This window comes from Coccinella septempunctata, chromosome 2, assembly GCF_907165205.1.
Source record: "Coccinella septempunctata chromosome 2, icCocSept1.1, whole genome shotgun sequence".
Classification (NCBI taxonomy): domain Eukaryota; kingdom Metazoa; phylum Arthropoda; class Insecta; order Coleoptera; family Coccinellidae; genus Coccinella; species Coccinella septempunctata.
The window spans coordinates 21,416,026-21,428,615 of NC_058190.1; the positions used below are offsets into that span (position 1 = coordinate 21,416,026).

The 12,590-nt window shown below is 33.2% G+C and overlaps 2 protein-coding genes across 15 annotated transcripts in view; one reads left to right on the forward strand and one right to left on the reverse strand.

Annotated features, from left to right (window-relative positions):
• The window catches only part of LOC123308796 (protein lingerer), a 48,305-nt gene extending 40,825 nt beyond the window's left edge, over positions 1-7,480 (reverse strand). For 7 of the 14 annotated variants that reach the window (XM_044891646.1, XM_044891649.1, XM_044891638.1 and 4 more), the window contains exons 1-3: positions 7,352-7,480; positions 6,471-6,591; positions 6,231-6,427 (exon numbers count right to left, since the gene is read on the reverse strand). In XM_044891646.1, coding sequence (XP_044747581.1) covers positions 6,231-6,427; positions 6,471-6,552 — 279 coding nt within the window. In that variant the 5' untranslated portion in view covers positions 6,553-6,591; positions 7,352-7,480. Of the gene's footprint in view, positions 1-6,230; positions 6,428-6,470; positions 6,592-7,150; positions 7,170-7,291 lie in introns of those variants that run through there. The other 7 variants (XM_044891648.1, XM_044891639.1, XM_044891640.1 and 4 more) reach the window with 6 other exon arrangements.
• Positions 7,481-9,314: 1,834 nt separating this feature from the next.
• Positions 9,315-12,269, forward strand: LOC123307563 (probable 28S ribosomal protein S16, mitochondrial). Its single transcript, XM_044889928.1, has 3 exons — positions 9,315-9,525; positions 9,603-9,762; positions 12,082-12,269. The coding sequence occupies exons 1-3, from the start codon at positions 9,412-9,414 to the stop codon at positions 12,201-12,203; spliced, it is 396 nt and encodes a 131-aa protein (XP_044745863.1). The 5' UTR covers positions 9,315-9,411; the 3' UTR covers positions 12,204-12,269.
• The last annotated feature ends 321 nt before the right edge of the window (positions 12,270-12,590 follow it).

The window sequence follows — 12,590 nt, forward strand, 5'->3', positions numbered from 1 at the left end:
ATAAACGGCCATAAATACGAGCCAGTTGTCCTGTTAATTGTTTATTCATGTGGAATTTTTGTTGTTTGACTTGAAACTTCCTTCAATTCCTTTTACTTGCATTGATACAAGATTATTTTTGTTGAAGAATTCAATATTCTTGTAAATATCCCTTAATTTCTTCGAGATATGCATATGCATTTCATCTTCAGGTCGATATTATTGAAATCTACAACTGATGCAACGTATTCCATCTTTAGCCAAAGAAGATAACCAACACTCTCCTCAAGCATATTTTGAGACAATTTTCTTCCACAGCAAAAATAATAAAAACTGATCTCTTGTATTTTTCATGCAAATAACTAGAATTGATATGCCTTCAATCAGTTTGTATAAACGTCAATTATGTTCGTCACATATTTTCGACTTCATATTTTCCGAGGTGATTTGACATTATGATGAATTACGTAATTACTGAGTCTTTTGCGTAGAACGGACAACATAGCGCTGATTTAAAACCAAAAAAAGTTTTGACAAGCGTCATAACCCCACATTTTCGTACTATACAGAGTGAAATATGTCAAATTTCCATAGCCAACCGAGTGCTAAAATAAAAGTGAATGGAGTATACACATACTTAAGAGTATCAATTCTTGCACATACACAGCACATATACTTCATTCAAATTTATTTTAGCAGTCGGTTGGCCATGAAATAATTTTCTCAAGTTTTTGTAACTAGAACGAAGTTAGGTTGGCACTCATGAAATGTCGTTAATGTCATAACGCCGTTGCCACAACTTATAATTTATATCAATTTTTATTACGAAAATGCCGAAAGTGATTGAAAAAAGAGACAGGGTTTCAGGAAGTGCTATTTAAAATTCAGGTCTGCTCATTCAAATAGTTATACCCTGATATTCTAAAATCCACAATACGTCAGACGATAGCGAACATAATCAATGTAAGAGAATTTATATAATGTTTCATCTGAATCTAAACGACTTATATTTCAGCTGGATATTTCCACAATGTACGTTGGAAACTTCCGGAGAATTTCAAACGTTTTTTTTTTCCTTTACGGTAAAATGCTGAGTTGAAATTGCATCCACTGAAGGCATGAAATCCTGGCAATACAGAGCACAAATTTGGACCCCAATGATGCAAACAATTTGGTGACATCAATGAATGTCTGATTATTGCCGGTCCAACATGCATCGAGATTTGGACGTTCTTCTCGATGAAATTCATATTTCCTAACATAATGATCAATATATCTGTATCAGAACATCACATTGTTACATGAACATCAGATTTCAAGTGACAGACATGGAAAACCATATATACTTCATTCAAATTTATTTTAGCAGTCGGTTGGCCATGAAATAATTTTCTCAAGTTTTTGTAACTAGAACGAAGATAGGTTGGCACTCATGAAATGTCGTTAATGTCAACGCCGTTGCCACAACTATCAATTTTTATTTCGAAAATTCGAAAATGCCGAAAGAGATTGAAAAAAGAGACAGGGTTTCAGGAAGTGCTATATAGAATTCGGGTCCGCTCATTCCAATAGTTATACCCTGATATTCTAAAATCCACAATACGTCAGACGGTAGCGAACATATTCAATGTAAGAGAATTTATATAATGTTTTATCTGAATCTGAACGACTGATATTTCGGCTGAATATATCCACAATCAGAAAGTTTGTGAATGAAGAGGATGACAAAGAATTTCCTTCTATTGGGAGACCCAAAAAAGTGGTGGCATTTGAGAATTTTATGTTTGAGTGAATTCATGCGAAAAGTTTACTACAGGATTTTCGATAAATGTCATCGGAGAATAAGTTCCCTAAAATGGATTTTTCTATTTTTCATTTGACTTGTCCTATACAATGTAAATGTCTTAAGGTACTAATAAATACCTAATTATTATAATTACATCAATGTATTAAGATGAATAGCCACAAATACGCGCAAGTTGCCCTGTTACTTGTTTATTCATGTGAAATTTTTGTTCAAAGGTGAAGTTGCATCTTAACTTGAAACTTCCTTCAATTCCTTTTACTTATATTGATGCAAGATGATTTTTGTTGAAGAATTTAACATTCTTGTAATTATCTGTTAATTCCTTCGGGAGATACCCAATCCCAACCACTGCATCATATGCATTTCATCTTCGGGTTAATATTTTTGAAATCTACAACTAATGTAACGTATTCAAACTTTAGCCAAAGAAAAGAACGAACAAACTCTCCTCAAGCTAGTGCATATTATGATATTATACTGATCTCTTGTATTTTTCATGCAAATAACTGGATTTGGTCAATCAGTTTGTATAAACTTCAATTATGTTCGTCACATATTTTCCGAAGAGATTCGACATAGTGATAAAATACGTAATAACAGAAACTTTTACGTAGAACGGGCAACATAGCGTTGATTTAAAACCCAAAAATGTTTTGACAAGCTTCATAACCCCACATTTTCGTACTATACAGAGTGAAATGTGTCAAATTTCCATGGCCAACCGACTGCTAAAATAAAAGTGAATGAAGTATACTTATACACAATTAACTAACTGACTGCTTTCATAGTCCCTTGTTAATTCAGATACAATGGGGTACTATTTTCTTTCGAATTCTTAAATAGTTGATGGACAGGCATGTCTCTTATTGAAAAAATAATTCGTTTATATTTTCGTAGATGATGCCAGGTTCTGCAGTAATCGATTGAAGTGCAGTACAGTCTCGATTATCCGAAATAATGTGGACCAAAGTGATTTCGGATAATCGAAATTTTGGTTAGTCAATTTTTTTTTTTGAAATAGGAGTTTAGTATGCCTGTATCATAAGATCGAGAAGAAAATAAGTAAAGTTCATTTAATTTTTGTGCAGCTTCAAAGCGTCTGGCAAGAGTTTTGGCCCATGAAAAGTGTCCGTCACTTATAATAAACCTTCAGAATAATATTCTTTCAAACATAAAAATCAGCCATGTGAAAATAAAATAAGTAACGCTTATTTTTAGTTACCTTTGCCACCTGGTATCTGCCCAGGTGTCACTAGGCAAGCTCCACAAGTACGCAGTTATTCAAAGCACATGGGTCTCTACTGAGATCCTAAAGTTTCATCTGTGTGAAAATAAGTTATGTCTGGTCGCTCTGGGATCTTGGACTAAAACACTGAACTCCTATGTCATCGGTCATCGACTCAAAGCTGACATGGGAGTGCCGAAGGAAACTCAATGAAATAGGCAAGAACAACAAGGTCTCCTTAGTCTGGATTCCAGTATAGTTCCAGGTCACTCTGGAATCAAAGGAAACGAGGAAACCAAAACACTCGCCATGAAGGGTGCACAAATGCCACTTACTGGCCCAGAACCTTTCTGTGGTATGGGAAAATGCACCTATAGGAAAGAGTTTCTAGAGAAGGATGAAACCAAAAGAGAAACACTCTGGAGGAATCTTCCAGGAGTGGACTATTCCAAGAAATTCCTCCGAAATTTTAAGACCGCAAGATCTAAGAAGTAATTTGGATCTGAGCAAGAAATAAGTTACGCCTCCTCACCGGCTTCCTTACATGACATTGTCGCCTTAGAAAGCATTTGACGAATATGGGGATATCAGAAACTGACGAGTATAGATTCTGTGGGGAAGAGGAGGAAACTCGTGTTCACCTGGTTGCAGAGGGTCTCGCCATTGCAAGCCTGCGTAAGGAATATCTTGAACGAGTAAATGGGGAATTCTCCTCAATTTGAGTTATCACTGCATATGCAGTTTAAGTTTAAACTGAATAATTGATAACTGATAATGTATTTGTTGTCCTTTATTATCAAGGCATATGCTGCCAACTTGTTCAATTGAAATGAAACGCTTTAAATTTTAAATACCCATTTTTATTTTTCAATTTCAAGTGCTTAAAATAATTCTTTTTTTTTTGGGAAACGGTTGAAATAGTTTTTTTTCAAAATGTGACGTTTCAAAGATATTTCATGAAAAACACATCATTTTCGTCAGAATGAGTATTCCCTATTATAGTTTACAATTTGTTCGATTAACTCAGGGCATGAGTAGTTTCCGCATTTGAAAAAATCATGAATGAAACTCATAATTATTATTCAGTTCAAACTTGCATATGCAGTGATAACCCAAATTGAGGAGAATTCCCCATTGCATCAATTTTGAAATTGAGTAAATTTGAGTATTTCTTCTTATCAAATACTTTTTTAGGATATATGTACTTATATATTCCAGTTCTGTGAATGAAACTACATAAATGATTGAAGATCTTTTGAGACCAGACATTAAGCTGCGTCTGGACTTTCAAGGTCTACTGGGATATCAATCATTCTTGAATGTACTATAACATGATTTGACTAAAAAGTACAAATATAAAATTGAGTTTCCCATATAAAAACGAAGTAGAAGCTCGCCCAAGCTTTTTGAAACCGAAATAAATGAAAAAAGCTTTCTTGAAAATTCATTTCAAATCACAGAACTTTTGTACGAACATTTTCTTTCCACATAGAGGCACAAAAGAGTTACATTTATGTTTAGATCCCCACTATTTTGATCAGCCTAATCTCGAGCGTTGTGGCTCAATTCTTCCAGAGTAATTTGCATTTTTCATGAGTATATAACTCCATCAGCAATCCATCCCAGTGGCAAGATGATAAAGAAAACCAGCAACAAGAAAATATTCACTATAATGCTAGATAGAAAGGAAATTAATTGGTAAAGGCAGCTTACCACCCATAACCCCAAAACAAATAGAAATGGTACACAGAACAGATCGTTCTAAAAACCACCACAAGGACTGGCGCAGGAGTATTCGGGGCAAACACCAGAAGCTCACTATCGCTAAGTCCAAACGTTATCTGGCAGAAATTACGTTGTACATCTTAACGACTACTAGTGCAAATAAACCTACAGAGGAACTATCTGAAATGCGATACATTAGCTTTGTTTGGGTCCGCATTTTAGGGCAGGCGGTTCCGAAACGGTTCAAAGTAGTGGAGCAGCAATGGTATGGGAAGCTAAGCGCGAGCTTACGGTGAATAAATAAATGTGCGATTGTTTTGATCAGTTCTGGAACTATCGTGAAAGCGAACCAAACAGGCCTATTCTGATAGTCAAGCTGCATTCGCGATCAATTCGCGGGCCGAAGTGCATGGAAGCTTAGCAGATGGCATTCTCTGTAACCATTTATAATGAAATTCAACTCAAGCACGGAATTCGAATTGGGAAAAATGTCTTTCCAGTTATGCAAACCATCACTTTGGCAAGGAATTTCTGGCCAACTAAGGATGATGCTAATGATTATGTTTTGATCAGTTACATGTTTAATTGATTTGAGTATTTTGTCCAAAGTTTTTTGCGAATGGTAAGTTCCTTAGAACTCTAAAACTGGATGACGAGCTGTAGACGAAACAGCGGCGAGAAAGCTCCAATGGGGGGCATCTTAAAATCTACAATGATTATCTAACTAAGGCAACCTTATTACTTTACTTTCCAATTACTGCTTCAAGTATTTCATTTTTTATGTAACATCATTAAATTTGAGAGATTGCTTAGTTATCAACTACAATTCCTACCAGAACACATCCCTAAATGGTAACATCAGAAGTTTATCCCATTTTAATATTAAAAGAAATTACAAATATTTAATTATTTGATCACCAAAATTCTGGTTTATCTAATCGTATTATTTCAACTTCGATTTTTAACGAAGTTAGGATGCTTCTGATGAGGTTAAATAAAAATGGAATAGAAAATGAAAGATGTGCAAGCTTTATGGTTCTTCCAACTTATTGACATTCCATCATTCAACTTTAGAAAAAGACCTCACTTTCAGTAACTTTGATAAAAGTTCTTAAGCAAATGGTTGAAAGGGGGTTATTTTCAATTAAAAACCACAATAAATAATTTCCCTGGTTAGAATGGTAAATGTTTCAAGGGAAATCTGTCTTTGATCTATAATATCTATTTAACCAAGCAATATTCAGAAAAAAAAAAGTTAAAATCAAATATTAAAAGGCATTGGCTAGAGGAACCCACTATAAAAATATAGGTACAAGTGAAAAATCTACCCACACCGAACAAGAAAACTATTTCAAAGCAAGTAAATTAATAATATAAATATACAAATTTACAATAGCACTCACTGTGCCCCATTTAATACAATGAGGACCATTCAGATTCAAAAAGTGGTGAAAGTAAGTCTTCTAATGAAGTTCATCAATAGATCAAACTCACCTCAGTCATGGTTTCATACAGCATATTTACAGCTTGCTGCAAATCATTGTTACAATCATGGAGTGCAAGACACACCTCTTCCTCTGATCTTTGCGTCATTTCTATCAAACGTTGTACCTTAGATTTAAGGTCCTCAGATTTGGGGTTCTCCTTCATCATGATTTTGTCTCCAGAGGCCTTTCCTGAGGAATTCGAAACTTTTGGCAAATGCATATCTCAGTTGTTAAGAAAAATATTTACCTGTGTCAATCTTATCTGTCCTAAGGTTTTTTTCATTTTTGTTCTTGCCTCCTTTTGAAGAGGTTCGATTGCTCGAACTCATGTTTTGTACACTATGTACAAAGTACTATATACAAGCTATCTGAAATTGAAGTTGCAACTGGTTAAAATAGTCTATTGTATGACATGTACCTAGAAAATGACAACTAAAGTAATGATAATAAAGTTGTCAAATTTACACTGAATAGTCTAGAAATCTTCAGAAGATATTTTACATCACTGGATGTGAATAATACGCAATATACCTATCAAAAAATGACTGACAAATACTTTATTTAGCAACAATTTTGAAAATGAGAACTTTGAGGAACCGCGAATAAATATAGAAATCGTCCATCATCCCGTTATATTCACGAATGAAAAGAATTTAAGTTCATTATTAATAATCAAGATACTAAGTTATATGGCAGTAACTTAGTAATGAAAGATAGAATTCTGAAGAAAATAAACAAACAGTTTTCCGGCTAATTAAAATAAAAATGGACACAATACAACGGCAACACTGGTAAACAAAATGAATTCATTCAACCTAAAAATTAACTAAAAGTTGCTATTTGTGGACGATTTATTGTGAAAATGATTAAGTTAAGCATTACAAGAAACTGTTTCAACAGATTGTTTTCGTAAAAACTATAAGATACCATGTGGAGGGACGCCATTCCAAGCATCTACGAAGGCAAGTATTTATTGACATCGAAATATTCGTTCAGAAACTCGACTTGATTCCCAAACTGGCATGAAAACACGAATAATTTTGCAAAAAACAATAATTTTAATACTACCTTACACAATTTGAGCACTATTTTTCAGTTATACAAAATGGTACATGAACGAGATCATACCTTTTTAATTTAAGTAGTAAATTGTAATCAGTAAAGTAAACCACAACGCATTGGGCATTGATCACGTGACCCTCTATGGTAGATGGCAGCCACTGAATAGCTAAGAAGCGGCGTTGCCAAACTTCACACTAACTCCATTTAGCCATTGAACTCAATAAACTTCAATGATTTTAGCAACTATGTTGAGTTGATTAGGAATTCTTTATATTTTCGAATTCAAAATTAAAAGATTCACAACATATTCCTTAAAATGCAATACACATTCTTAATCATTTATGTTTACACGTTGTGACGAGGAATATTTTATATCCTCCTCCTCCACAAAGGAAACTTGAAGTTTGGAAATTATTGGCTACTATAGCAACATTTTAGTGATATTGGATCAGAAATTCAATATAAAAATGTATTATGAATATTTTTATAGATTAGCTTATATTTTTTTACTGTACTGTATCTTTGTACAGTGTAACAAAATGCTCGTCGCTGTTTTCATTGCTTTCACTGTTGAAGCACTGTATAAGGAATTATACTATACAAAATCCTGTTCCGCGAAAGTATTATCTCAAGATTGTTCAAAAAGTTTGCGAAAAAATGGTCGATAGCTCATTATGAAAAAATAAAATGGCTATATATGTATCGTCTTTTTGTAGATTCATTCCCGGCAACGGGATACAGCAATGACAATGACAATGGTTTATCTAGAAAAAATGGTAAATGAAAACAGTGCTACTTTTGTTTTCAAGAACCTACTGTTAAAATATAATATATGCAGGTATACAAGTCGAAGACTCACCTTGTATTGTATAAGTGACACAGAAAACAAAACTCAGTATCGAAGAATTTATTACAAAGTATTTTTAGGAATAAATTTGTTTGAGTCAGAATAAGTAGAAATTGTGATTTCTAGCTACAATTCGCATTTGATCGTCGTTGCGAAGAGCTGCTTTATTACATTGTTTATCATTCCTAAAAAAAATTTCAACAGCGAGTTATTTGTAACTGTTGTCCCTTAGTGAATCTTTTGAAACTTTTTGAGCACTTATATTCCTAGGAACGAGAGCTCCATCCATTATTTGTGTTTTGTGTCGCCATAATTTTGCCCAAATATGTATAAACAATAATATACTGTAGCATTATATATAATATATTACTTCCTAAAGAAAAGAGGTAGAAACAAATTTTGCAGGAACCTTTCAAACATTATTTTATGGCCAAGTTCCGAATTGGGATTTTTGAAACTATAGGTTCCTCATCTCTAATCTTTGGATTTACCTACGTTTGAAATGAAAGAGAGTTCATGTCTAATTTTTCCGCAGATCTTTTTTCTGCGAAAACGATTGCAACCGGAATATCAGGATATGCAAGAAATATTTAATACCCTTACCAAGTTTTTGGGACATTTATAGAAATGTAAGAAGCTACGGAGTTAGGAAATTTCTTGCAATTTAGCAACACCGCTGGATGTTTCAAATTGGGATGAATTTCTTCTTCTCTTCTTTAAGATTTCTTGAAGTGAACCGAAATTTCGTTGAAACTACTTCATTAGTGGAAAAATTCATCATATTTAATTCTTTTTTCTTCGCGAAAAAAGAATATACATTATAATATGATTTTACACGACTAGTGTGTTTTGATTTTTGGATATCAACAAAAATTAGATTTGGATCATAACTCGAATATCAATAGATCTTTTGTAAGCCCCTAGGGTTGCGTTCACAAACTTACTCAGAGCAAGCTCTGAGTAAGCTCTGATTACCCGAAGCGTTCATAAACGTACTTTTAGTTCCTCAGAGTATGCTCTCTGAGCATGACCATACACATACTCTACTCTCGGAGTAAGTTTATGAACACACCCTAGGCAAATCTTTGCTTGAAAGGGAGAATAGACAAATACAATCATAGTTCTCTAGTCCCTTTTCTATCCATTGAACTAAAGAAAGTTCAATGTTTCTATCAAAATTAACCTTAACCTCAAATCAAGGGGTAAATTTAACCAAATTTAACCATCTCGATCTCATAGTCTACAATCTATCTTGTCGGATCTTTCCACAAATATTAAAATGTTGATACCTGCTAGTGGCACAGGCCAATATATAGCAAACACTGCTAAAGTTATTCGATTTGCCAGGAAAGGTTGTACCAACAGGCCTTTTTTCCACATTGTTGTTACAGAAGTGAGGTTTCAGAGATATTAACCAATGCTCAATGTTTAGTCATTTTATGAATTATACGCAGAATTCATTTTTTGCAGGTTAAAAGAGATCAACAAGATCCAGTTATTGAGCAAGTAGGCACATATGATCCAATACCAAATGAATATAATGAGAAGTTATGTGCATTGAATTTCGAGAGAATAAAATATTGGCTAGGAAATGGTGCTTCAGTGTCTAGACATGTCCAAGAACTCTTTGGTATGTTAACTACATTCCTGGTGAAAGGTCATAAATTTACCAGAAAATGATTTGTTCATACAACAGGACAAACTAAACCTATAAGTTTTTACCTTCCATTTATTGATGAATATGTTACGGGCAATGTGTATAATCCGGCATTCTATACAATGCTGGAAGGGAAGTCTTTGACAGTTTAAAAAGCGGGTTCATTCGTTACTAATTCATTCTTTCATGGCTGCCGATCAACATGTGTCTCTAATGTTCATTTTAAATAAAAAGTAAATATTAAACATATCATCTAGGATCTGAAAACTTAATAATTGTTAGTTTTTAGTTGGAATGATTTCAGAACTACTTTACTATTTACTTCTAATAACACTGAGTTAACAACCAAATAATTTGAGAAATTATGGTATTACGTACCAACAACTTGAAATACCAGGTGGCCAAAAAGCTGGTTTCAGCTTTCTTCTAATATTGAATTGACATGGCCGATAGTTGAGGAAAATCTATAATTGAACTCGAAACAGGTTATATGATTTTAACAAAACGAGTTTTTAAACCACAACACGTGTTTCGCTATCACAATAGCTTCTTCTCTTCGATTCAATATTTGAAGAAAGCTGAAACCAGCTTATTGGCCACCTTGTATTGGTTATTGGTACGTTATGCCATAATTTCTCAAAATATTTGGTTCTTAACTAGGTGTATTAACATTAAAGTAGTTCTGAAATCATTCCAACTAAAAACTATTCATAATTTTTGCCTATAACAAATACAGTGATTTCAAATTGAAGCTTTACAGTTATTCTGCAAGGGTCTAATAAAAATGTAACAGACAAATGGACAAATGTGGTACATTTCTATTCAACATTTACCATACCATCTCTATTTGATCTGAAGTTGCAGGATAGGGCGGATTATCACAAACCTGTTATGAAGTAGTCGGAATATTGCTACACTTTACTATAGTCCGAGAAGCAGCTGCTTAATTTTCGGGGAATTTCATCCCGGTTGAATTCAACACTGTATGTTGTAGTCACATTGCAAATGATGAAATCACTGTCAGCTGGTCAAGTAGCCGTCTTGTAGAATTGAACAAAGAATTCGAATATGTATAAATATACAGGGTGTTGCATTTGAAATAACGAAGATATATTCGTTTCCGGTCAAACTGGAAGTAGATTCCGCTTGAAAATATTCTACAATTCATTCGACGAATACGTCTAATGAAACACTTAAAAAAATCACCCTGTATATGTTACTGTGTACTGTTATAAGAAGCAATGAATTGTTTATGTTTTCTAATTTTTTTTTTGACTTAAAATACCAAGTCAGTGCAATATAAAGGGTGTAAATGTACATATGTTAACCTGAGGTAGAACTACTCTAGACAATTTTAAAACACCTATATATGATATAGCTCTAATATAGGTCTAATCAACTCCATAGCCAAGATATAGAGTGATTCATATATTCGCCATAAGTGGAAGTAATCAGTGAAATAAATCAAGGAAAAATGTTCAAACTTGAAACAGATTATACGATTTTCACAAAATAAGTTTTTAAGGTAAACTGAACTTCACTCACCTGAAGATGCTATTGAGATAGCGAAACATGTGTCGTGGTTTGAAAACACATTTTGTGAAAGTCATATAATCTGGATTTTCATCAAGTATCGGTCACATCAATTTAATATTTGGAAAATGTTTAAACGAATTTCAAACAATGATATATACTGAAGTAAATTCCCTTCACTTTCAAACAGTGATACAATTTTTGTTCTATACTTGGTCATTTTTTTTTAACTATGTGCGAATAACAGGAATCATACTGGATTTATTCATATACATATTAAACTGCAAAATGTAATGTTTATAATTGAATTCTCCTGGAAGTATTCGGAGGAACTTGAAAAATCTATCTATTATTAGCATCCTCTCCATGAAATTCATCATTTAGCAGAAAAGCTTTTTTGTTGGAAATATTCCAGGAGTAACATTTTAAGCTTGTAATGTCCAGGGTTAATGGAGGAATTCAATATATATAATATTTTACTATTGATATTTAACGACAATGACATTGAGAGAAAGAAGAGATCTTGTCTCTGTAATCAAGGGGACCTTGGAAATCAAAATTGATGGTAATGAGTTTTTTGTCCTGGCTGTAGGAAGTATTTTTTAATTGAATACATATAAATAAATTACGCATTACCCTCTGCATCCGGCCTAGACACAAAGAATTTATTTATTATTATATTATTTATTATTATTTTATTGTTGATTTTAGAATACATGTTTTAAAATATCGAAAATCAAAAACATAATTCTATTCTAGGGTTGTCAGGTTTCTACCCTATCCATCCTAGAACATATATTGCAGCCTGGAGGAGTAGAAGAAATCATCAAGAAGTAGAACCTGTTGAGCAAAATGAATTGAAAGAGGAATCAATCAACTAGTTACAACTTGAATTTATTTTACAAGTGTATAAATGTATTATCAAAAAAAAAACTTTTTCTCCCAAATTAATTTGCTGACTTAACAGTTGAGGGGCTAGGTAGTAAAGGGTTTTAAGTTAGGCTGACCAGATTAACCCCAGTTCAATGACGGACGGACCTGGTGAATGTGTATATATTTATATACAGGGCGAGTCTTTGCTTCGTAAAAATATTTTACAGTAGATTATTGAGGTCAAAAGAAAAAAAAAATTTCATGTACCATATTTTTTTCCGATTTAGCCCTGATAAAAAGATATAGATTTTAAAAGAATTGTATGCGATCAAACTACCCAATTTTTCGAATTTCACAGAAATTTTTAATTTACGAACGCCAAATTACTCGAAAAC